The sequence below is a fragment of the Anabas testudineus genome, chromosome 5 (genome assembly GCF_900324465.2).
Source record: "Anabas testudineus chromosome 5, fAnaTes1.2, whole genome shotgun sequence".
NCBI lineage: Eukaryota > Metazoa > Chordata > Actinopteri > Anabantiformes > Anabantidae > Anabas > Anabas testudineus.
The window spans coordinates 2,866,742-2,892,995 of NC_046614.1; the positions used below are offsets into that span (position 1 = coordinate 2,866,742).

General features: G+C 42.5%; 2 protein-coding genes across 6 annotated transcripts; one reads left to right on the plus strand and one right to left on the minus strand.

Moving 5' to 3' along the window:
- Positions 1 to 953: 953 nt before the first annotated feature.
- Positions 954 to 20,327, minus strand: ldlrad2 (low density lipoprotein receptor class A domain containing 2). 4 transcript variants are annotated; one of them, XM_026344665.1, is made up of 6 exons: positions 20,204 to 20,327; positions 18,583 to 18,708; positions 4,305 to 4,790; positions 3,887 to 4,036; positions 3,524 to 3,664; positions 954 to 2,412 (listed from the first exon to the last, which is right to left on the minus strand). In XM_026344665.1, the coding sequence occupies exons 3-6, from the start codon at positions 4,744 to 4,746 to the stop codon at positions 2,108 to 2,110; spliced, it is 1,038 nt and encodes a 345-aa protein (XP_026200450.1). In that variant the 5' UTR covers positions 4,747 to 4,790; positions 18,583 to 18,708; positions 20,204 to 20,327; the 3' UTR covers positions 954 to 2,107. The 4 variants fall into 4 exon arrangements, with proteins under 4 accessions (XP_026200450.1, XP_026200449.1, XP_026200448.1 ...); XM_026344664.1 differs by lacking the exons at positions 18,583 to 18,708; positions 20,204 to 20,327 and adding an exon at positions 8,021 to 9,118; XM_026344663.1 differs by lacking the exons at positions 18,583 to 18,708; positions 20,204 to 20,327 and having other exon boundaries at positions 3,524 to 3,661; positions 4,305 to 6,098.
- A 1,520-nt stretch (positions 20,328 to 21,847) lies between these two features.
- Positions 21,848 to 25,991, plus strand: elf3 (E74-like factor 3 (ets domain transcription factor, epithelial-specific)). Of its 2 annotated transcripts, none has more exons than XM_026344715.2 (9): positions 21,848 to 21,993; positions 22,315 to 22,475; positions 23,004 to 23,237; positions 23,505 to 23,612; positions 23,696 to 23,818; positions 23,952 to 24,038; positions 24,117 to 24,236; positions 24,455 to 24,650; positions 24,802 to 25,991. In XM_026344715.2, the coding sequence occupies exons 2-9, from the start codon at positions 22,322 to 22,324 to the stop codon at positions 24,905 to 24,907; spliced, it is 1,128 nt and encodes a 375-aa protein (XP_026200500.1). In that variant the 5' UTR covers positions 21,848 to 21,993; positions 22,315 to 22,321; the 3' UTR covers positions 24,908 to 25,991. The 2 variants fall into 2 exon arrangements, with proteins under 2 accessions (XP_026200500.1, XP_026200499.1); XM_026344714.1 differs by having other exon boundaries at positions 21,849 to 21,993; positions 23,696 to 23,842.
- Positions 25,992 to 26,254: the final 263 nt, after the last annotated feature.

The following is a 26,254-nucleotide window of genomic DNA, read 5'->3' on the forward strand; positions in this document are numbered from 1 at the left end:
CACAGATAATCAATCTGAGTGAAAGGAGAGAGGGACTGTACTGTGCTGTACTGTATGTGACCATGGCAGAGAAAGACATCAACCAATACCTATTCCAATACTGCTGACTTGAACTATCTAGCTCATTTGTATTTCTGTTTTTATTGTCTTGTGTTTGGCCCCTTAGCTCAAGTGAAACTGAATAATAACTACATAGTTTTGTGTTTGTTTCCAATTTGATGCAACTGTCTTCTATACACACAGACAGCTCTACAAAGACCGTTTCCCCAGATTGAACTTGAGCTTGACTGTCCTACACAGAGACCTGACCTCATCCCTATCCGAAACCTCTCAGATCAACTGGAACATCATGACTCATTTCCCCACTTTACTGTTCGCCCTCACTAAGGCTGTGTGAACAAACTTATATCCAGGTCCAAAGATCCCTCTGAAAAAACCTCTAAAGAAGAGTAAAGTCTGCTACAGCAGCAGATCAATGGCCATGCATTCAGAATGACTGTTCAGCAGGTCAGAAGTATGTGGGGTGGAAAAACGGCCTTGAGAGCATATTTGTACACTTTATCTCTATATCAGTGTATTTAGGTACAGTCAGAGGTGATATACGGTATATAAATATAACTCACTAACTAAAGTTATTTTATTCTTTACTCGACTACATTTCATAACTTTACTCAAGTAATTTATTCCACAACTTTTACTATCTGACAGATTTAGTTACTTTGATTTTTATAAAACAATCTAATCAATCTAAATCTGATCAACTAATAAATTATGATGTTATTAGGGATGAAGCAGCTGTAAGTGCTGGGACTAAAAAATGTTTGTTTTGATATTTATTCCCTAAAACTATATTTATGTTATCAACAACATCAAATTCAACAGCATTTAAAATACTGTTCTGTACTTTTTCTTAGAGAAGTCATTGAGCATTTGTAAATTTGTGTAGTTGGCAAACACTTTTATTGAAATACTTAATTTGAAATGAGTTGGCTGACTAAGGACTTAATTTTTTTAATACACATACATAAACACAAGCTTCACACTTTTGGAAAACCAGCAAGTAGAAACACTGATAACTACTGACAGAACTTAAGATGGCCTCACTTACTTACATATACTTACTAACAAGGAGTGTTTTTTGCCAAATGAATGCTTTTGGTTAAACTTCATCACTGTCAAATTCAAATGTAATATAGTTCTACAGTAAGTACTTTATACATCTAGTTTTCAAATGATCTGTTTACTTTGACTTTTTCTATGTATTTCTACCTGCTCTCATATAAGGTGAGACAAAACTGTAACTAATAATTTTTGTCTTGCCTTTGTTTAACTCTATACTCCATCTGATTAGCATGAATTGATGTTGTAGGTTCATTTTGTGCACACAATAGTGAGTTACAAGTTCAATACTACAATAGTTTCTCCCTACAGGATGCTGACCTCTGGACACTGGACAACTTCGAGCACCACTGTCCAAATATCCCATTGGCTGATACAGTATGTGGCGCAACAACCAATTGGGGGACTTACTGAGAGGAGAGTAAACGTTTGAAGATTTCTTTCCTGGGGAGAACAGCTGTTGTCACCAGGTGGGTGACTTTATACTTTGTAGTGGTTCTGTTCCTTCAGCATGTGTCCATGGCAGATTTTTTGTCAGAGCTGTGAAGTGGAAAAGGAGTTTCACTATATGACTAAGCTGTTCCTTCTAAGATAGGAGAGTGTTGATAACAAACTGTTATGTGACTAAAAACAGCACACACTAACACTCTGTCTCTTAAACAGAATATACTGCTTCAAAACAAGTCAAATGTACCTAAGTTATTCTAAGAACTCTTAATCATATCCTTTCACATACATTCATAGAATTCCTAGTCTAGTCATACTATACCCTGCTTTACCTTCTTAAAAACACAACAGTCTCTTCACCTATTTTTAAAGCACAGTTACAAACACAAACAACAGTATAGCCAAAACTATTTGGCATAGCACACTGCAGCAAAACAGTTCAACCTGTTGTTGTTACTGCCTAATGTCCATCACTGATCACAGCTCAGTCTTAGTGCGTCCATGTCTCTGTACTGTATGCCACAACCAATCGGGCAGTCCCCTAAACATCTGCAGTGGTGACATTTTCCTCAGCAGTGTTGTTGGTGGCTTCTGTGCCAGCTGGGCTCCCATTGGCAGATGTGTGTGGTGTGACTTTAGCCAGTCGGTGCTCCTTGCTGTGGCTGCAGCTGCGGGCACAGAGCTGGCAGGAGGCACAGGCCGAGTTGCAGCAGGGTAGGAAGCGGCAGATGCTAACACGCCACAGGAACCAGCCAGGTGACCAGCAGCACCAGCAGACCACAACACCACCACCCACCAAGCCCAGGATGATGTAGAGAACCAACAAGGAAAGGGAGGCAGGAGAATCTGGTGATCAGAGAGGTTAAATACAGTTTACTTTATAATTACTTTATAATACAGTTTTACTTTATTCACATGGCAGCCACCTTTAGTTAGGTTATAATGATTGCAGAAAACATCTACAACCTCATCAAGGGAAAAATATTGTGTGCAGCCCAGTGGTCCAGTTGTGGTAATGGAAAAAAGTACAGTATAATGTGGACATTACTATGATGGTGTCCATTGTGTCATGAAGCAAAATCGAATACTGTACATAGATACATATGTATGTTCACAATCCTAGGTTTTCTGCTTTCCCTGATAAATGCAGACTACTGACCTCTGCTTCCTGTGCATTCCTGCACAGAATGTACAGTATGTGCCAGTTATTACTGTAAGAGGGGTGCACATCAATTACTTAAAATATAGGTTCACACAGTTTAGCCAATCACACATATTTAGATTTTCATTCGGTGTCATTTTGTCATATCTATGCATCAAAAATAAAAGCACCAGATGGTGTTTTTTCAGAATTCTTCTATAACATTAATGTGAGCTAGTGAAAACTAGCCATATACACTGATATGAGCCCACTACTTGTTTGCATTGACCCATGTTTATCCTCTCACAAGATCAAACTAATTTAACCACAGCCAACAGACAGTTCAGTCACGGTGCTCCCTCAGGCCTCAGACCAGGAAGCATTAAAATGTTCAGCTAATAAACAGCTTACAGTTTGCACAGGACTCAAATGAGAATCCCATTCTCCAATTCTTATACATGAAGAATGGCTGTTTTTTTAAACCGGGAGTTGACCGGGTCTTAAAGGGAATCAGAATCTGACAGCCTGCCCTGGATTGTATATGTTTGCACCTCTGATGATGGAACATAAATGGATCACACAAAAGGATGCTTTTTGCAGAAAGAAATCTATCACCATTTATTAGTTTACGAGTCTTAATATGAAATTAACAACTCAATGGATACCTCCATTAGTGTTATGCCCAGTCATCAGGCCACTTTGCATTCAAATGGGCAACCAACTGACTGCATGACATAATGCATTACACAGTGACTTCTTCTTTTCTAGAGTTGGATGTTTTCCTGTCAGTGCAATTATAACACAATGGTCACTCACCTGTTACTGATTCATGGCTAGGAGCAGTGTTTAGCACGCCACAGTTCATATTTGGATTGATCAACACTGTGGGCAGGTTCCCAAAAGATGGGGGTGGAGTTGCTATTGGTGGTGGAGGTTCAGGGGGTAAAAGCTGACCTGCTGAAGAAAAAAAATTTGGGTCATCTATTACATTGTAGGAAATGCCATTTTATCCTTTTGGACATGTCATAGTGCTCCATAGTCTCCCAGTGCCCTACAACATTCAGCTGAGACTTTATAATGTAGCCTAATGAAGCCATAACAGTGAGACTGTAAGAGTGCTGTTAGATTAGGAAGTAATACATTCAGGGACTGTGTCCTCCACATCACCACCCCACTGACCTTTGCAGCCAGTCGTCAGGTTTTCCTCCAGGTCACTTCCATCCCCGCAGTTGTCAATACCTTTATCGTCACACACCAGACTGACAGGGATACATTTCCCATTTCTGCAAGTGAAGTAGGGCTCACTGTTGCACTCTGATTGGTTGAAGCCTGGAAGCCAGGAAGTTGACAATCAAGGAAATTGAGTCAAGTGGTGTAGAACAGGGGGAATCTTTAAATGTCTAGTTAAAATTTCTGTCATTATCATTGTAGCTCAATCAGACAACTCCCATGGAACAGGTTAGCATGCCTTTTTCTCCTAGTTTTCCTCAACACTAAAACAACCTTGAAAAGGAACCAGAGTGTGCAAATTTGAAAAAAACATAAAGTCATCTTTATGTATATGATCAATGTAAAGTCACTTGTGTGTCTTTCTTACCCAATCTGAAGGAGGTGAAGTCCCCCACAAAGTCGACTCTGGGTTGAGTTCCTCTGGTCACCAGCCTCAGAGTTAAGTAGTTTCCTGTGGAAAGCACAGGTCGGGGAGGGCTCTTCCCACAAAGGGGAGGCCCAAGGGGAGGCGAGCTCCTGTCCCACCCATCGTAGAACTGTACGTATGAGCCCGCATGACACGGGTCACCTAAGCTTGCACCAGACGTGGGCTCCAGTCTGGGGTTAAGGGGTACAGAGCCATGAGGGGACTCTGGAAAGAGAGGGGCTGGACTCAGAGGGGCCACTCTCAGCAAACTGTAGACCAGGAAGAAACGGAAGTGGAACTGGACTTTGTCTTTAGGAGAGCTGGCCTGCATGGTGAGGTGGCAGTCTGTCCCCATGGTCACAAAGTAGTACTTCTTGGATTCCTGGTGTGAATTGACAATCATGCCATCACCCCGGATTGTCTGGCCACAGAAGTCCACCACATTCACTGACGAGGACATCAGAGACAGAATCCTTAGAGGCAGACTGATACAGGAAGAATTTAAATGAAACAAGTCTAATCCCACATGGTTGTTGGTTTTTGAAAAAACATATCTCATTATCTTATTATTGGAGAAGTACAGAAATCTGTTTTCAAGTAATACCTTTCAGTTGTGATCAATATCAAATGTTTGATGTGTCAAGGTATTATCATATATTATTATGTCACTAAAGCTGGCATACCTAGAACAAAATCAGAACCAACCTGCAGTCATACTGTGGGGATTCTGCTAAGTATAGTCAATATTTGCTCTACAGGCAGTACTGAGTTGTATCATTTGTGTGTTTCCATTCTGTTTCCATTCTGTTTGCTACCTGATTCTTGTTAGTACAAAACTAAGCAAGTAGACCTTGTTCTCATATAAATATATCTGCTGCTCTAACCTGTGCAGCCAACTATTCAAATCAGAGAAAATTAAGTGAGTAATATCTCCTGTGTATGGAATGGTTTGGCAAGTTTTGACATGTGCGCTGGTAGACACTTTTGGGCAGCTATGTCTCTATCCATGCTGTTGACCCTATGCATCTTTCAACATTCTTTACTCCTTTTAAAGGATGGTTGCACATCTTTTCACATAAACACCAAATGCTGAGTTGTTTTTCATGTATCATTCTTCCTGCTCAGGTGACTCTGAACCATCTCTTAGTTATGCTGCTAGAGTTAATCTGCTAGGCGTCCTCCCTTGATACACTGAGTTCCTCTCCTCTCCTCTTCTTACTTATACACCACCATTGTATTTTGTTTTGTCTTCTCTCTCCTACCTATGTACCTCTCTCTGTACTTTTCTGCAGGTATCCCCAGCCTGGGAGCTGTATGCTTCCAGACTGCAGTTACTGAGTAAAGTGTGTTTTGTTTTACTGCATTCAAATCAAAATTGAATTCAGAAGAAGCTCCAATGTGACTGAATGTGACCAAGGACTTTGGTCATCATCACACACATTGGAGATATCTTTTGGAGGCCTGTACAGTATGAACAGGAAGAGAACCCTCTCAAACATGGTGTTCATGGTTGACATGAATAAATTATGGTGATTAAGACATACATTTGATTTAGCTAGAAAATTTTGTTAGTAGAAATAAAAATGAAAGCCTCTAAAGCCAGAGCAGCTGCCCTTGACTTACATGCCCTGACCTGATAACTGAGCATCAGCACACGTCTGGATGTGAGGTTAAAGAGGCCAGCCCCATAATGACTTTGTCCTAGCACACTGATGGATGTACAAAGTCACATACATTACACACAGTAAACCTAAGTCAGCCATATAATCTGCACGCCGCAGATTCACAGGCAGGACCAGGAGAGATGGGTAGGCAGATTTGGCTCCAAAAGCCCCCACCCAGTCATCCACTGCCCCCTGCCTCTGGGCCACAGGCCAAATAATGAGAAAATTTATGACCACCCCTGGAGTTTATTAGCTCGGTTTCCCTAGGAGACAACTAGATCCTCCTGCATTGACCTCCAGGAATGTCCTGAAGCCCAGGAGCCCCTGTTGGTGGGAAACAGCTCATAGGCTGCACAAGCAAATACAAAACCTCAGGGGGACACCGTTCAAAACGTGGCCGACCAGGGGACGCAGAGCTCCCAGTAAAGACTTTAACAGGCTGAAAATTCAACTTGTTTTAAAAACCATCATTGTAAATGTAGTCTATTTTAAAGAGCAAATCCAGAGGTTGTAAAAGGGTCAGGTCCTGGGTGACACTGTTGTGAGAAATGAGAGAGATGGCATTGTGTGGAAAAAGGGCAGCAGCCTCACTGTCCACCATCCATCCATGTTTTATTTACACACTGGGGACTCAATGTAGACTTTACCTTTAAACTGTTACAGTACTTCCTTACACCAAATGCAGTACTGCATAAACATAAACAATGCAGCAAATGAATATGATTAAACTGATCTTGAGCTGATCTTGATGCTCTACACACATCACATTTTATGTCTCAGTATTGATTTTTACCATCAAAGTGTACTATGGAAAACAGAGGAAACTGTCTTTGGCTTATTGATCCAACAATCACATTAACAAAGTTTGTTCTTAATGCTATTTGAAAATAAGAGCTACTTCAATAGATATCACATAGAAAAGCTGCAATTTTCTATAGTCTCACTCATGTATGTATGTTGTAGCACGTCTTTTTACATAACCTTGATCAAATTACTCGTTCAACTACAATATACATCATTCAATCCTACAGCCATGTCAGTACAATATTAATAATGAATTTGAATATGTTTTCATTAAATAAATATAAAAGCTAGCTAGCCAACATGTTATTGTGTTTTACAAATTCAATTGTTTATGTTCCAGGTGTCATTTTTGTTCCAATTAATTTAGGAAAGAAATAAAAAAGACTCTTGAAATTTGAGTTGTGTGATAAAGTCACACCTCCAAATGATGCATTAATTAAGGTCATAATAAATATTTTAAGCTATTAATTTGACAACTTTTCACAACTCAGAAAACAGATCTCAAAGTACAAAAATGCAAAATGTACTGTGTGTGATTCTAGTTAAAACACTTCTGTGATCCAATAAGTTTAGATAAGTCTGACACCACATCATACACTCAAAAAAGTCTGAGTTAAAGAAGAGCTGAGTTCAGTGTTGGCTCACTATAGCATCTACACAATCCTAGGATAAATTTAACCAGGACAAGTGTTGTTGTATATACATCACTAGTCCTACTGTGTATTGTTTAAATTTATACTTTAGACTTTATAAGTCTTTTAGTAGTGAGTTAGTTTAACCCAAGATTTTCAAAGAGTAATTTGGTCCCATCTACCTTTTTTTGTATTATTCTTCACGAAACCTAATACTTCACAACTACTTATAGCGGTGGATGATAGAAATTTGAAGGAATTTTCAGTATCTAAATGTTACAATATTCCGTATCACATGGCACCAAGTTCAACTCATATTCATCCTATTAAATCCAATGTATCTATCTGTGACATATTTAGAGTACAGAAAAACAGATAGGGATACACAGATAGCACGCAAACTCGCTACTCTGTGTACATCTGAAACTATACGCGCGTCCTCCACACTCATCCAAGCGTTTTACGCACAGAAGAAATGAATCGCGCGCACTCGCCACACGTGCACCACTGTTAGCTCGATCCAAAGCTCACCTATCAGTGAGTGACGAGTGGGTCCAACCGGTGGTTCCGGTATTACCTGTGTCGATGGCCGAGCTGCGGAGAATCATGAAGCAGAGCAGAAGGAGCAGGCGCTGCCAGCAGCTTTTCGCCTGCACCTCCATCATCCAGGCTGAGAGACGCGTACGATGTAGTCAGTTTACAGAGGGGAAAGTCATCTGACTTCTCATCACATGCTCAGAGGATGTCAAAGAAGGACGATAGACGCTTTAGCTGCAGTGGATCCAGTGCATTGTATGCTGTGTTGAACTGAGGCCGCTCCACTCTCCATCATAAACAACCACCTCTCTGGCTTTTATTCCAGTTGAACTCCCTCTCAGTCCGCTGCGTTCATCTCCATGACAACACCTAACCAATCAGCTGCCAAGGCTGCCAGCGTTTTCAAAACGTTTCAAATAAGTCACTCCATGTAAACTATCATGACTTTTATAATATTTCATTTATTTATTTGAAACTGTCACATCAGCTTCATTCTCATTAAAATACAATGTTCACAACAGCTGATAAGATGTAAAATTGCCTGAAAATTAAAATGAGAGAGTCTAAGTAGAATGAAATTAGTACAACAAAAGGTTTGGGTGGTATAACCCTCCCAAAGCAATTAGAAAGGTGGTTCCCTGTTGAATCTAGATGGAAGATATTTTTAAGCAAATATCAATTTGTTGATAAAAGAAAATGATGTATGATGTATTTTGAATGACATACACCATTGTGATTTTGATGTCTTTTCGCTAAGAACAGTTGATTCTGGCAACAAACAATGAGATTGAATAGGTATAAATGTTTAGGTGAAGTAACCATCACAGAGTCCCTGGCAATCCGGTCTGGATGGAAGATATTTGAAGGCAAATATAGTTTTGTTGATAAACAGTTCATGTATTTTGAATAACATACACAACTTACACTACTTGATTCTGGCTACAAACAGTACAATTAACTACCTATAAAAGGTTTAGGCGGTGTAATCCTGTTACACTGTTAATTCTAGTCTCGATTAAAAATAGTTCACGGGAAATATAGTATTGATAGTAAAACAATGCTTGCATTTTGAATAAGGCTCACTATTATGATTTTGGTATCCTTTCGCTGAGAACAGTTGATTCTGGCGACAACAGTATTGTAGCGACCCAGAGGTGGGGCACATTGTTCTGTTGGTGTTTGACTGTTCCAGTTCCTGTTATGTGTTATGTGGTTCTTTTAATTGGTTCTTTTATTTTGTAGTGAATATAGTTGTGTGATGTCAGGTGTGCTTCCGGGGGTGGGGAAGAGGGAACCCGGGAGAAACAGGCGGGAGATTTAGTGTTTCCGGGGGTGACTAAAGACTGCACTGAGACCTGTTGTCACTCTGTTCTGATTTATAAAAATAAAAAGAGTTGTTCACTCTGAGGCTCGTCACATTGGTGTCAGAAGTGGGATATTTAACCTGTCTTGTTAGACCGGAAAGAGCGAGCCATGGAAGGAGAACTGCGGGAGCTGGAGCGAGCTGTGCTGGAAAGCAGCCTGCTTCTGGATAGACTGATGCGGGCGAGACCAACGCGGGGCTGCCGCGATCCAGACCCACCCAACGGCTCCAGCGTCCCCAGGCCTCAATTACACAAAATGAGCAAAGCACACAGTGGTGAACAACCATCACAAACAGAGACAGTCCCTGACAGCGCTGCACCGAGTCAGACACCCAAAACACCGGTCAAACTCCCGAGGTTCAACGGGCTGACTCCCCTGGAGCCTTACCTCGCTCAAGTCCAGCTCGCCGCGCTGCACGGTGGGTGGAGCGGCAAAGACACGGCGACACAGCTGGCCCTGGCTCTGGAGGGTCCCGCTCTGCAGGTGCTAATTGATGTCGCACCGGAGCAACGGCAGGAGCTACAGGTGATCACCGCGGCTCTGGAGAGACGTTTCGGACAGCGGACCTCGACAGAGCAGGCTCGCGAGCAGCTAGCCAGTCGTCGGCGCAGTGAGGGGGAGAGTCTGGGGACGTTCGCCGCCGATCTGCAACTCTACTCGCGGCGCGGCTACCCCTCATTTCCTGCCGCCGCCCGGGAGGAGCTGAGTTTGCACGCTTTCCTGCGGGGGCTCACGCCGGAGCGGCTCCGCCAACACGTCCGCCTCTCCATGCCTGGCTCTCTGGAAGAGGCGCTCCGTGAAGCAGAGCGGGCCGAGGAGGTACTGAACCCGAGACCATCACAGCGGAGGCTCCCGGACCAGCCATCGCTGGCGCGGGCAGCCGAGTGCAGCGGTGAGACGGAGACGTCAGAGGAGAACGTCAGCCGAGCTCAACCGGCTGCCGCTCCGGCGCGTCGGCCTCGCCGGGAAGACAGCGGCTGTTTCCGCTGTGGTGAACTGGGACATTTTGCCCGTGATTGCCCCGCCCCCTCGCCGAAAGCTAAGGCCGGGTCACCGCAGGGAAACGGCAGCGGAGTGAGGCGGTGAGGGGACACTCACTCCAATCAGACACACCCCTCTCCGGGAACTTTCACACAGTGGGTCGCTGTGGATTTATTAAAGGACTATATGTGGACTGTGTTATAGAGAATCAGCAATGTCGGGCCCTGGTGGATACGGGGTCTACCATCTGCTTACTGCGACGGGGGTTTCTCCCGGGGACAACCGGTCCACTCCCGGAGGGGTGGACCCCCACTGCAACAGAATTAATGACTGTTACTGGGGAAAAGACTGTGATGCCAGGGAAACGGGCGCTGCAGGTCGCTGTGGGGGAGCAAGAGGTGAGCCATGAGTTTTGGCTTGCTGACATCCGCGATGACTGCATCATCGGCCTGGACCTGCTAACACGCTGGGGTGCGCGTGTTGATGTGTCGGGGCTCGCCCTTTGCTTCGGCACAGAGACCGTGCCACTTCAGTCGGGCCGGGGAGGGAGCATCAAACCCCGGGGACGAACGGGCTCGTCGGCGCGCTGAGACCAACGCACTCAAGCCGTCACCTCCATCAGCCAGCATCCCGACAACAGAGACCGCCGACGCTGTGAGGGAGCTGGGTCAGCGGAGTTTGTGGACATTTTTGCTGCACGTGATGAAGATTGCACCAGAACAGGGCTGGTGCAACACCACATCAACACCGGTGAGGCCCAGCCCATCCGCCTGCGACCCCACCGGCTGCCTCTCTCCAAACGCCAAGCGGCAGCGGAGCTGATCACCGCCATGGCCGCGAACGGCATCATCGAGCCGTCGGACAGCCCCTGGGAGGCCCCAGTGGTGATGGTGAGGAAGAAAGGGGGTGGCTGGCGGCTCTGTGTGGACTACAGACGCCTTAACGCTGTCACTCTAAAGGACTCTTATCCACTACCCCGCATCGATGACGCTCTGGATTATGTGGCGGGGTCGTGTTGGTTCAGCTCCCTGGACCTGAGGAGCGGTTACTGGCAAGTGGAGCTGGCCCCGGAGGCTCGAGCCAAGACGGCTTTCACCATCGGCCAGGGACTGTGGCAGTTCCGGGTCATGCCATTTGGACTGTGTAACGCCCCCGCCACCTTTGAGCGCCTCATGGAGCGGGTGCTGAAAGACATTCCCCGGAGCCGCTGTGTGGTGTATCTGGACGATCTGTTGGTGCACGCCAGAGACTTTGAGGGTGCGCTTGCAAACCTGCGGGAGGTCTTCACCGTCATCCGTCAGGCTGGGCTCCGGCTGAACCCGGCAAAGTGCAATCTGCTGGCCAGAGAAACGGCGTTCCTGGGGCACGTGGTCAGCGAACACGGGGTGTCCACAGTCCGGGACTGGCCGACGCCCACCACCGCCAGTGAGCTGAGGAGCTTCCTGGGGCTAGCCTCCTATTACCGGAGGTTCGTCCGGGGCTTCGCCACTATCGCCAGCCCGCTGCATCGGCTGACAGAAAAGGGCAAGCGATTCGAGTGGTCCAGCGCCTGCACCACTGCCTTCCAGCAGCTGAAGGCGGCCTTGGCCGACGCTCCGGTCCTGGCTCTCCCCGATCCCCAGCAGCCTTTCATCCTCGACACCGATGCCAGCAACGTGGGGGTTGGAGCCGTCCTCTCCCAGGGGGGGGAGGCAGGTGAGAGAGCGGTGGCTTTCTACAGCTGCAGTCTGAACCCAGCAGAGCGCAACTACTGTGTGACCAGGCGGGAGTTGCTGGCAGTGGTCCTGGCTGTGCGGCACTACAGACCCTACCTGCTTGGCAACCGGTTCACTCTGCGCACTGACCATGCGTCTCTCACTTGGCTGCTCAACTTCCGGCAGCCTGAGGGTCAGGTGGAGAGGTGGCTGGAGGTGTTGCAGGAGTACGACTTTGAGATCCAACATCGGCCGGGGCGACAGCACAGCAACGCCGATGCCCTCTCCAGGCGACCCTGCGCTGCAGAGGAGTGTCGTCACTGCCAGCGTCAGGAGGAGAGGGAGCGGGGACCCGAGGCAGCCACCGCCCGCCTAGGAGTCGACAGCGCAGAGGCAGAGCAGCTGTTCACTGGGGAACAGTTACGCCATCATCAGGGGGACGATCCTGTGCTATTAATGGTGAGAGGCTGGCTGGAAGCTCAGCAGCGTCCAGACTGGCCAGCAGTGTCTGCAGAGGAGCCTGAGGTGAAGGTCCTCCATTGTCAGTGGGGCAATTTGGAGCTTCACGACGGCGTGCTGTACCGACGGTGGCGAGCGCCAGACCAGGGGTCGGACAAGCTGCAGCTTCTGGTTCCTTGCGCCCTGCGGCCCGAGGTCCTCCAACTGGTCCATGGAACGGCAGGAGCTGGTCACTACGGCAACACCAAAACGATTCGCCGTCTTAGGCAGAGGTTCTACTGGCCTGGCTGTCGTCAGGATGTGGAGCTCCACGTCCAATGCTGTGACACCTGCACCCCCCAGAAAGGACCCTGTCAGCGCTCCAGGGGTCCGCTGCAGCAGTACCTGGTGGGAGCCCCGATGGAGAGGGTCGGGGTGGACATTCTAGGGCCGTTTCCCCTCACAGAGTCCGGTAACCGCTACGTCCTCGTTGCAATGGATTATTTCACTAAGTGGCCAGAGGCGTATGCGGTGCCGGACCAGAGCGCTATCACATCAGCGCAGAAACTGGTGGACGAGATGTTCACCAGATTTGGGGTTCCTGCAGAGCTCCATAGTGACCAGGGGCGTAACTTCGAGAGCCGGCTGTTTAGTGAGGTGTGCCAGAGGATGGGAGTGAGGAAAACACGGACCACTCCACTTCACCCACAGAGCGACGGGTTGGTGGAGCGTTTCAACCGCACCCTGGCCACCCAGCTTGCCATCCTGACCAGCCATCACCAGCGAGATTGGGATCAGCACCTGCCTCTGGTCCTCTGGTCATACCGGACTGCTGTACAGGAGTCCAGCCAGTGCACCCCTGCTGCACTGATGTTTGGCAGAGAGCTCCGCACCCCAGTCGACTTGATCTTTGGATCGCCGCCAGAACCGGAGATCGCTGGTGGCCCGGAGATGGACTATTACAGGCGCCTTAGAGAGAGACTCAGACTGGTGCATGATTTGACCCGACGCGCACAGAAGGACGCTGGGGTCAAGCAGAAAAGAGCGTATGACGCTCGCTGCCAGGGGCGCACATTTGCACCCGGGGACAAAGTGTGGGTGTATTGCCCGGTGAGAAAGAGGGGGATCTCACCGAAGCTCTGCAGCCACTGGCAGGGGCCGGGGGAGGTGTTGGAACGGCTGTCGGAGGTGGTCTTTCGGGTTCAGATGCCTGGTCGGCGGCGGAGGGTGGTGCTGCACCGGGACCGGCTGGCACCCTACCAACCGCTTGCCCTGACTGGGAATGATGAAGATGGTGAAAACGACCCTCCACCTGTCATCCCCGGTGACAGTGACAGAGATACTTCAGGACTTGGGACATTTTCAGACACTGGGGGTGGGGATCAGGAGAGACCGGCGCGTCAACGGCGCCAGCCTGATCATTTAAGGGACTTTGTTGCATGGACTGAGGTTAGTGGGGACACTTAAACCTCTTAGGGGGGGGGGGCTGTGTAGCGACCCAGAGGTGGGGCACATTGTTCTGTTGGTGTTTGACTGTTCCAGTTCCTGTTATGTGTTATGTGGTTCTTTTAATTGGTTCTTTTATTTTGTAGTGTATATAGTTGTGTGATGTTAGGTGTGCTTCCGGGGGTGGGGAAGAGGGAACCCGGGAGAAACAGGCGGGAGATTTAGTGTTTCCGGGGGTGACTAAAGACTGCACTGAGACCTGTTATCACTCTGTTCTGATTTATAAAAATAAAAAGAGTTGTTCACTCTGAGGCTCGTCACAGTATGTTTGAATAGGTATAAAAGACTTGGGTGGTGTAACCCTCCCAAAGCATGTAAAAAGGTGTTTCCATGTTATTCAGTGTGGATGGAAGATATTTCATTGCAAATATAGTTCTGTTGATAAACAATTCCTGTTTTTGGAATAACTGACACTGCTATGATTATGACCTCTTTGCTGAGAACAGTTGTTTCTGGCTACAACAGTGCATTTGAATAGGTATAGCGCTATTGTGACCAGAATCAACTGTTTTGATCTAAAGATGCTCAAACTCAGTGTAAGCTGATTCAATATATAATCAAAAATAACTACGAAACTTGGTGAGACATGGGTAAGGGAGATACAGGTTGTAAAAATAAACCAATAACAGAACTCAGTGGAGTTAAGGATGTAGAATACAAATTCTGTTTCAACTGTTTTGAAATGTTTCAAAAGTTTTAGGAGCAGTTTAGAGAGGAGAGAATTTTTTTTTTGGAAATCTTAAGATAGATTGAAAGAAAGCAGATTAGCCTAATTATACTAAAGTTTATCTACTATCACTGCTGTGAGAAAAGATTTTACAAGAAATGTAATCAGCTTGACATTAACTTTGTTGCTCATCAGCCACTATGGCTAACAGTTTTTCGACAATAGTTTAAGTTTTGTTCTTGGGAAATTATGCTAAATATGATAAAGTTGTCATTTTTTACTTACTTTACTTACCAAGATAACATTAAAGTACAGTACAGCTTTCATTAGATTTTCTTTTACATTTTCATTTAATCTTTAAGTACATATTTTATTTGAGTCCTGTACAGTTTTCATTGGAAACAATTCAAGTAGATTACAATAATAAAAAATCTTATTAGTAATAAAACTGTCCATTTTTTTTACTGTGCATAGTGGTAACTGAACTACCATGGTGGTGATATTTGGAGAGCAATATATTTTTTGCGTTGATACTTGGTGTATTTGGTGTAAGTTTGAGAAGCACTGCTCTAAATGACAGAGAAACACCCTTCAAACTGCTTTTAGAGATTTAAAACTCATACATTTATTATGGCTGTTCAAAAACACTATCTGAATCAATTGTTCTCAACATAAGAAAGTCAAAATCAATATAAACTTAGTTTTCAAAATACTAGCAATGAAACTGTGTTTGCCTTAAAATATATCCAGTTTCTGATGTAAAAGACAGGGGAACATTTTTAAAAGTGTATTAGGAGAGTTAAAACAAACCAACTTATTAGGGCCATTTAAAGGCACTATCTCAACCAGAACCAACTGTTCTCAACAGAAGAAGGTCAAAATCGATATAGGCGCAGTCATTCAAAATACCCATCAATGAAACTGTGTTTGCCTTAAAAGTTTTTCAATTTCTTTTTCAAATGACAGGGAAACATGTTAAAAACTGTATTCAAAAGCATTATTATTAAGGTTTAATATACTATTGAACCAAACCAAGCCAAAGTTTTTTGCAGCGAGCTTAGACTTATCTAAAAGAGGATCCATACAGGGCAAAATGTGTTTGGCTAGCACAACTTTTCGTTTTGTTAAAATTTAGCTGCAAGACATTTTGAGCCATCCAGCTTTTTATCTCATTTATACTTACTCATGTAAGGACCTCAGCCTTCCATAGTCAGAGACAGTACAGCTGAGTGTCATCAGCGTAGCAATAGAATCAACCATGTTTACAAATAATATGTTCAAGAGGGAGCATGTACAGAGAGAATAGGATTGGCCCTACCACTGAACCTTGTGGGAATCATACTTTACAGAAGAAAAGGATGACTTGCAATTATTAACAGAAACACAAAATGACTTATTGGACAGGTATGAAGAGAACCGGTCTAGTGCAGTGCCTGTTATCCCAGCCCAGTGCTCCGGTCGCTCCAACAACAACATGTGGTTGCACACATCCAACTTTAAAAATAATCTGGGACATAACCACCGAATAGAGAAGTATTGAAAATATTCCTAAGAGAGGAATTAAGCAAATTCTTAATAGAGATAAAAAAAACAGTTGGAATGACATCACTTGAGCTAGAAGATAGTTTCATACCCGAAACTGTTTTTAGTAGCTCAGATAAAGACATGGGATGAAGCCTGCTTAAAGTGCATTCTCTAGAGGGGTAAGGGACTATGACTGGTAAGGAGTGAGGGATAACAGAATCTCTGATTGATTCTATTTTTTCATTAAAATATGATAAGAAATTCTCACACTCTACATCACTTTCAGCCATAATCCTGGGAAGGGTTGGGTTTACTAACTTATCAACAGTCTGAAATAAAAACTTAGGATTGTGGAGATGAGTAGTCATTAGGCCTGACAGGTATTTAGCTCTGGCATTCTTTACTATCATATTGTAGCGGAGTAGTGAGTCTGTTATAGCTTCATAATGCACTTGAAGTCCAGTTTTCTTCCTCCATTCACTCACTTAACAGCTACGAATGAAGACTGAGGATTCTGCTGAAGTGCCCTATCCCTCTGCCTAAGGTGGGAATAGGGCCAGAAAGAAAGACAGACTTGTTACAGAAAGTTACAAACCATGCATCCGATCTAGAAATTTCTGCCCTTAGTCTCACCCTGTGATGCTCTTCCCCCTCGACTTTTTAAAGAGGTTTTTCTTACATTAGGGCCATGAGTTCTGGTGGTGGTGTGGTCCTTTCCAGCATCCAGGATGCTGAAGCAGAGATTCTATATCAGTAACCATAATAAATGGGTATATGTACCTGTAAATTTAAAGATGTTGTTGCATGATCAGTAATAGGTTTGTAGTCAAACATATTGAGCTACTCTGAGCTATAATTGTAACTGGAAAGCACGATCCCACAACAAGAAGCATGGCAAATTGTATTCACACAAGCTCTCACGGACATTACACAGACTTTGTGTCCCCCACTAGGGGGCTCACAGGATAAAGTCTGGGTAATCTCAAAGCTGAATAACTCAGATGTTTGTCTTCTTATATACAGCTAACCAGGGTAAAGTCTGGAGAAGTTTAGGATTCCAGTGCATGTTTGAAAGCATCTAAGATGGGATTGAGCGACAGCACGGCTGGAATCACCCAACCACCTTACAGGTGGCACTTGAGCAGAATGTCAGAATAGAGACACAGTTAAGTATTGCCGTTGGTAATAATAATAAAAAATACTTGATCCCCTTGGGGAAATTGCAGTTGGACAGCTGCCAGACAGTATATGTCGGCACTACTACAGGGTTTCGGTGTCTTGTCCAAGGACACCTCAGCAAGTAGCCAGGAGGAACATGGAATCAAACCACTCACCCTGGGGTTTGTAGAGAACTGCTCTACCACCTGAGCTACTTCCACAAGAGGAGATATGAATAGGCTTACACTTCTCTAAAGCCATCTTGTGGTGTGGTGGTATGGCTAACTGGTCCATGGAAACAAAATGGTGGCCTCTAGGCCAAGTGTCAGCCAGCTGGTCACTGGAGAGAGCAGAATAAAGAACACACACACTGGATAGCCAGACAGCCTCACTCAGACAGTGACAAATCCTCTATCCCAGTGCTTCCCAAACTTTTTACACCACCAGAAATTTTTTGTCTCTCCAAGCACCGCCACTGTAGTAGGCCCAACTATTCAGCTACAGCTATAAACAGTATAAAACAAGGTGCTTAAATGCAGGCAAATGAAAAATGTATTGAATAATCAATAGTGAAAAGTTCAATAAAAACTGTACAGTGCTTAAATATTAAGTCCCAAATGGCTATATGTGTAGCTGCAAGTAAGAAGTTTTGTTGAACTTTTCATCCACCTCTTACCATCAAAGGCGGTAGCAGGGATTCTTCTGCATACCACTGGAAAGAGCGGGTACCAAACATGGGAATGACTGCTGTATCCTTAATCCAAATCCTAGTTGAAAACCAAGTCCAAATTCACTCCAGAAACACAGAGAGGCAGGGAGAGCAGAAGGCAACACACCACACTGCACAATCCAAAAAACCCTATCCACCATTTTGAAAGAGTATGATGCACAATTGATTCCCCAGTTACCCAGAATTTTGGCTAGAAACACCAGGAAGAACTAGAGTAAATGCTCTAATGAGTTACTAACTTAAATAACCTCAGTCTGGGCAAGACCTGTTCACCAGCACAGCACTGTAAGCTGCAACATTCTCTGTCACTGTTACACTGGTTCAATCTTAAACAAAAAGAAAAACAAGAAACACACTTACTTTAGAGGATACGTTTCACCACGGAGGCCATAAATGTCATTGTCAGTTTAACACCTGTAACAATTCTGCATGATCTCAGACATTCAGTCAGTTCTGACAAAAGACTTTAATTTTATTAGTCCTTGTGGCCATACCAACCTAAAGTGGAGATATATCAGTTATGTTATGCTAGGTCTTACCACTTGCCTGAGCTCAAAGTCTTGCACTCAGGCAGGCAGGATACTGATGAAGAGAGCCAGTATCTAATCACATCAGGTTTTCCAGTTTTCCCACTTTTTGATACTGGCCAGCAGGTGAGGCTGCAACTGCAAAAATGAAGCACAGCACAAATGAACTGCGGCATAAATAGTAAGAGGTAGCTGTATGGCATTGTTACTGAATATTGATTGATTTAAGTAATCCAGACAACAAGCTTACGCACAAAGGTTATAAGCTCTGAGTGAGCACATAATTCATTTAGCAACTGTATAGGAGTTTACGATCATATACAGTATATAATATATCATAAGACAGAATACATAATAATCATCAATTTATCTTCCCCTCAGTTTTCTGAGCATGTGCTGAATGCTGAAAGGAGAACATCCAGTGGACCTGCTTGCCTTTCAAATTCTATTAATACTTTATATATGATATGAAAATATAGATTTTGCCGTGTGCGGAGTGTCTCTGCTCTCAAAAACAATGCAATCTCACTTAATGATGTGTGCTTTCCTACTAGAAATACTACTGTTAAGTCTTCTTTTTGTTTCGTGTTTTAATCTTTTCTTTAAATTCTGAGCACTTGATGTATCTACAAAGTTTCTATTTAAATAAACTTACCTACAGGCTCAGTTTTCATGGAAAGAAAGAAAATGTGCATACAAACACAAACACTATATGTGGAAACAGCCAGAGTACCATTACTGACAAAAGCATTCAGGCAGAGGTATCAGTCCAATACACTCTGAAGAGTCATTTCTAGTAGAAAGCAATCTGGCAAACAGAGCAGAACACATGCTGGCCAATGCTTGCTCTATCATTTAATCACTTCTTCACATACTTGCAGCCAGATATATTTTGGTTTGTTTAAATATGTTGTTATTTCTGTAGCCTCAATCGTGATTTATGACAGCTGGCAGTGGGTGAGGAACAAGTGTGTAATCTCACAGGGGATCAAACGTTCCTTGGCTATTTAATTAAATTATTTAATTCAATTAATTTCTTTAGACCCACATCTTGCAGCCTCTGCCAAATTTCCTCATTACACAATTGTCTAGTTCCCCTATATAAGGATAAAAAGGTTTTGCCCCTTTCCTATTATTTTTGTTTTTACTTATTCCTTTCTCTCTTTTTTGCATTTTTGTCACATTTAAATTATTGAGATCATCAAACATGGAATTTGATATTCATATTCCATACAAAATGTAGTTTTTAAATGATGATTTTATTTATTAAGGGAAAACATCTGTTCAAACCTGTCTGGCTCTATGTGAAAAAGTAATTGCCCCATTTACCCTGGGCAGCAACTGCAATCAAGTGTTTACAATGACCTGTTTTTAAAGCCATAATATTGGCACAATAAAAAATGTGGTCTTGATTTACTAAAGGTCTGTGTGATAGCACGGATAGCATTAGCAAAAAATGGCAAGAGCCATTGTCTCTCATTGTCTTTGAAATGAGCAAAATTTAAAGTGCTCCTTTTAAATGTAAACAAAAAGCTAGCAAGTCCAGTACCAGTAAGTCCAGTAAATTTGTATTTAGGAAAAATACAAATTAGGAAGAACAATAAATGGTGGCTAAAAAGACAACATAAATTACCAGTGATTCAATCATTTGCCTGTTAGTCCCCAGGCCAGGAAAGCTGGTGCTTTGAAAGAAAGCACAAACCAGCAGAGCTGCATTCCACGGCAGTCTTTTCCTCAAAGTCACTGTGGAAACTGGGTGTGAGAGATGTTGTGAAATTTGGGACAAAACACTGAGGTTCACCAATCATTACCAGCTTAAATACATTCCAGTGCTGGATGGAAATCAAATGGGAGCTGACATCACCATCTGCCAACTTTAACTGTTTCACCTTCTTTCTGATGACAGCAGCATTGTAAGAGTACACAGAGGTCATGTCAATTTAACACTACTGCTATTTTATGCTAACACTAAAGCTGCTATCTTATTTGTAATAAATATATTGTAATGTCACTGTTCCTTCTGTCAGTTATTGATTAACAAAACAGGAACATGGTCACTATAAATTGACATCCTGTCTATACTTTCCACAAATGATGTCAGGTAGGTGTCAGACTAGTACTCAGTTACTAACTTGATTTTGTTACTTGTTTTTATCTTTTCTTTATATTCTGAGCACTTGATGTATCTACAAAGTTGCTCTTTAAATAAACTTACCTACAGGCTCAGTTTTAGTTTTAATGGTAAGAAAGAAAATGTGCATACAAACACAGTCTTCTACTGGTTGTGTACTCTTACTAGCACAGTCTCAGAATTCCCTACAAAAAAAAACTTCCTTGATTATGCCAAGTCAACTATTAAAAACAACACCTCTAAAGTCAATAAGCGAGTTGGCTTAAGCTGTGTTGCTGGTATTGTTCAGTTACCTGAATGAGTGGAAGGCAGCGTGACTGTTATTTAACAAGCACATTAAACCAACCCGTTTGGCCAACCAAACTTGGCGAAGAGAGTGATAAAGAAAATTAGAAACCGTGTGAAGTCACAGTGCCAGGGTCAACACAATAGCACTATAGACAAAAGCTGACCTCATTCAGCAAACAAAGGGTCACTTTTTGTTGGCCTGTGGATATGAATGTGCATGTGCATGTTGTGATCAACACAAACAGTACATTTAGCTTTGTGTTGTGTTGTTGTGGTATATAATGTGTCTGTGTCTGTGTGTTATTTGGGTACAAGTTTAAATTTTTAACCTGGATATACTGTACATACAATGCAAAGTTGAACTATATCAATTCAGTGTTATATATAGAGTTTAATATATACAGAGTAATAACACAGAACATACCAAATATTACAGTTCAAGGGAATGCGTTGGACTTACAATAGTTTTATTATTTTCTGTCAGGCTTGCCTACTGACTGAAAAAAATCGGATACACACTCTGTATGTGGCTATTTTTAGGAACTGTGACCATCCATCCACAAACCTGTGTCATTCATAGTGACACCATCCCTCTGAAAGTTGATTGTGTCCTAGAAATATGACAGTCGCACTGTGCAGTATTTTTGTGTGTCAGGAATAAAGCTGTGTCTGAAGAATGGGAATTAAAACTGATGTAACAGGTAGAAAAAAGATATGAACAAGAATTGCAGGGCAGGTTTGTTTTGCTCATCAAGTTCTTAGGAAAGAGGAGGAGAGATGGAGGTGTGGCCAGTTTCAGGTGGAATTCCCCTGAACTCACCTGAGTCCTTGCCCGACTCCTTTACGGAAGTATAAAGCTCCACAGGTAGTTCAATACAGCTGCAGTTGTATTTTTGCTTCAGAGACAGAGGTTACACAAAGAATTCGCGAAGAGTGGAAATTAAAGCACACACTGGATTTTCTTGGAGCATAATTCCATCGCATCATTTGTAGCTTGTGCTCAGGTAAAAGTCACTATTTGTTATAAAATTGTTATGTAGAGAAGGGAAACAGATTTTGCTTATGTTAAAAAATAGAACTAGAAACAAATGTTTTTTTTTTAACTTTATGCAGTCTGACTTTAAAATAAAAGCATTTTTTTGCGTATATATATATATATATATATATATATATATATATATATATATATATATATATATATATATATATATATATATATATATATATAAAGATTACCACAATCATTTAGCTACTGGTGCATGCCTGCTGTTTTTTGTTTTTTGGTAACTGGTGGGTAAACAAGTATCCTATTCTATGTTTCCCAGTGTCTCCATGTCATCGCCGTGCCTCAGCAGTGTCCTGACTAATGCCAATCTCACCATGTATCAGACTGGTGTCCCTGATGTTGTGCCACAGCATCCCAGTGCATTATCCAGCCTCAGTGCACTGCACATCAGTAATCTAACCTACGCCCCCAACATCAACTGTAAGAACAAACATTTCTATCATTTCTGTAAGATTCAGTCAAATGTGTAATGTGTGAAATACAAAAATTATATTGTGTCATTCCTGTGCTGTGAACCTTTTATTATGGGGAGTTTTATACTAATCTCATAGTAAACATGAATTGTTATTTTCCAACTTCAGCCAGCAGAAATGAGCTGCATGAACTTTGCTTTGACTTTTTACGCTTGTGGCTCAATCATTTACCAGTAAGCCAATGTTTAACTCAGCATAACCATAAAAGAAAATAATGCTGCCACATAGTTGGAACAGCTTAAGCTTTGTTTGTCTGGCCTTGGAGACAGAAATCCATACTAGATGATAATGCAGATTAATTTCAGTACATATCAGAGAAAGCAGAGTATGTAGACATGCCATGCCAACACTGCCATTTATAGCTCTTAATGTTCAGAGATTACTGTCCAAGTAGCACACAGAGAGAGCTCCAATCCAATTCAAAAGCTCGTCCACTCTGATCTACCTGTACAATTGACCTACTCTCTTTCTGCAGGTCAGTCATACAGGCAGATGAGCCCTCACTGCTGGACTAAAGACAATGTTCTGGAATGGATCAGCGACCATGTAGAAAGCACCAAATTCGATGCAAACACATTAAGTTTGGCCTACTGCACCATGGATGGCCCCACCCTTTGCCAGATGAACCAGGACCAGATGATTGGGGTATTTGGTCCACAGCTTGGAATACACCTGCATCACAGTCTGCAGGAATACAAGACCAAATCAGGTAGTGATTCAAGTGTCTCTGTCATGTGGCCTCATTGACAGATTCATCATTAAAGATATCTTGTGGCAATGTAAAGACTTTAGTAACTAATTCAATGCAGTATCTATCAAAATTCACAAAAAGCTCCAAAACAAAACTACCTTTTATTGTGATCAGTTTATGAAAGTAAAAATTTAGATTGTGTTATATTTTGCATTAAAAAGTTACATGTTATCTGAATGATTATCGCTAACATATTGGTTTCTCATTCCTTGTCCTTTCTCAAAGAGATACAAAGCCTATCTGGACCAGAGCTGAATGAGACCTGCCAGCTCCTAGACAGTTTCTTGGACAACCTAAACTTTCCTTTGCTCAGCACCATTAGAATTGGTCAAGGTACGTATTGTACAGACATGTGACATACTAGCATAAAATGGAAACTGTATCAAATGGCTAATTAGGCTACTTACTACCAACAGCTGAAGAAGCTGTCAACAAGAGGGAGTTTGACTACAGCCACGATTATGTCCTGACCAGTATGACAATGGAACCCATGACACCTCCGAGAGACACTGAGTACCTGTCAGATAATCAGTCTGACAGTGAGTACAGCTGTTCCTCAAACAGTCAGTATTTCATCTCAATGTTTTTCCTTGGTTCTATATTTTGCATAAGTTTTCTGTCTGTTTCTCAAGAATTTGAATATCTTTAACTGAAAATCTCTCATGTGTTCAGGTGGCATGTTTGGCTTCTCAAGCCTTGGCTCGCCAGAGTCTGGCAGTGGTGAATCAGACCCGGAGTTCTCATATCCTCTCATTTCAAGTGAGTAAGCAGAAAAACTGTAAGGTTTACTAAATTTCACAATTCTACACGAGTTTACTCAAACATATGTTATGACAGAGGCGCACATAAAAACTGAGAAGGGAGAGTCTCGACTGAAACGACCACGGGGGCGACCTCCTAAGCTCAACAGAGAGCACAGCAGCAACATTTATGACAATCCAAAGAAAAGCAAACATGGTGAGAGCATTTTTGAAGAATAAGTATACTGTTTACATATTAATGTAAAACACTGTTCAGAAGACATCTGTATCTGAACAATGCTGAGCTGTTTTCTAGTTTGCATCTATTTTGCATCTTTATCAGGCTTCAGATGCATATTTGTTTGACCTGCATGTTTAGGCTTTTACATCCATGCACAAACAGTTAGCTCATTGTACTCAACTGTTTGTTGGTAGCACCTCGTGGCACTCACCTATGGGAGTTCATCAGGGACATTTTGATCCACCCAGAAATGAACCAAGGCTTAATGAAGTGGGAGGACCGGCACGAAGGTGTTTTTAAGTTCCTCAAATCTGAGGCTGTGGCTCAGATGTGGGGCCAGAAGAAGAAAAACAGCAGCATGACATACGAGAAACTCAGCCGTGCAATGAGGTGAGCAGTTAACCTGTTCGATCTGTAGAGTTTCAAATGATTCTGCATTTTTAGACTTTCAGAAGTGTTAAAATAAGTGGAGTTCAGCAGACAATAGAGGTTATTGCATACTTTGCATACTCTGGACTGATTGACCCTCCTCTACTCTTAGGTATTACTATAAGAGGGAGATCCTGGAACGAGTTGATGGCAGGAGGCTCGTATACAAATTCGGAAAGAACTCTAGTGGCTGGAAGATTGAGGAGATGGGCATGTGAACATCAGTCACAGATCTGGTAGTGGCCAAAAACTAATCACTAGTAGTAATACTTCAGGAACTAGACAAACCTGTGTGGCCAGTCTTGCTGCCTCAGATGTTCAAGATACTAACTTCCTCTTCTTAGAAGGAAGGTGTTGCAGAAAATGTAAGCCATTGTTTTTGGCTCCAGTAGGTTTTATGAACCATTAATAATGCTGTACCTGTTTTTTGTATTTCAAACGTAAAATTACGTGTACAGTAACTAAAATAGGTATCGTTTTGGATGCCTGTTTCTGTAAGCCCCTAGAAGCTGAAAAAGAAACTTTTTACACTAGTACAGAATTTGTGTGTTTGTATTTCATTTTCTTTATCATGTAGGAGTAACTCATCCTCACCTATCACTATGGAGTTTGTGTTGGTATATGGGTGTTAATGACTGTACTATAGCTTGTCTATCTACTTTTAAATTACTGTCAGTCTAAAAGAGTGAAACCCATCACCAGTGGGTTTACACATAACTAAAATCTGTTAGATCTTTTTTCTTCTAAAACTCCATGTGAAGGAAAAACTGAGAGAAAAATGTAGGTCTTGTTACATCTATACAGTAATGATGTACACTACATGTTTATCAGTATCACTTATTATAAAGTGTGTTTACACAATGTTTGAATAAAAAGTAGTTTAAGATTAAATGAATAACATCATATATGTTCATTTACAGTTTGTATGAATCAGGCACAATCAATTGCACAATGTTTGTGTGATTGAATGTGATTACAGTATGCTGTCATCCACTTTTGATTAAACAATGTATGTGTGTTAGTAAATCTGAAATCATTTATATATCATAATTAATGACATATTGTTTTCATGGAAATACGTTTAAAAAAAAAGACTATATTAACTTGCTTCTCTGGGATTGACTATTAAAGCTTTACTCTTGGTAGTTTTATCTGTCTTGTATATCTTTGTACATAGGTTGACTCGAATCTAGTACTCCTCCACATTTCTCTTCATTCTTCCTTTCATAACCACGTAAATCATGTATTAGCTAGTGTGACACAATACTGTGGAAAAGCAAATAAAAATTGAATGCCTACATATTTTTATGTTTATTGAATGTTCTTATGTTGTTATGTTAGGTTATTATATAACTTGATTTATTGTCAAATTGAATATAACCTACAAAAATAAAAGCTTTTATGCATTAATTTATCTATGGCAACTAGTATCTCTAATTATTATTACTAATTATCATCCGTAACTAACTTTTTAAAGAGGTTTCACAAAAATATGGCATTTACCATTTAAGAATTAATGACATTTTCAGCAAAGTACCTACATTTTAATGGCTCATAAATCTAAA

Bases quoted from the DNA above. Each gene is read 5' to 3' on its own strand.
- ldlrad2 (XM_026344662.1), bottom strand. From the start codon at position 4,902: ATGAGATATGTTTTTTCAAAAACCAACAACCATGTGGGATTAGACTTG. The intron at 3,665-3,886 runs GTCAGTGGGGTG...TTTTTTCTTCAG, and splicing joins CCTGACGACTGGCTGCAAAG to CAGGTCAGCTTTTACCCCCT. The intron at 2,413-3,523 runs GTGAGTGACCAT...TCTGATCACCAG, and splicing joins TAGCCATGAATCAGTAACAG to ATTCTCCTGCCTCCCTTTCC.
- elf3 (XM_026344714.1), top strand. From the start codon at position 22,322: ATGTCATCGCCGTGCCTCAGCAGTGTCCTGACTAATGCCAATCTCACC. The intron at 22,476-23,003 runs GTAAGAACAAAC...CTCTTTCTGCAG, and splicing joins CTACGCCCCCAACATCAACT to GTCAGTCATACAGGCAGATG. The intron at 24,237-24,454 runs GTGAGAGCATTT...GTTTGTTGGTAG, and splicing joins TCCAAAGAAAAGCAAACATG to CACCTCGTGGCACTCACCTA.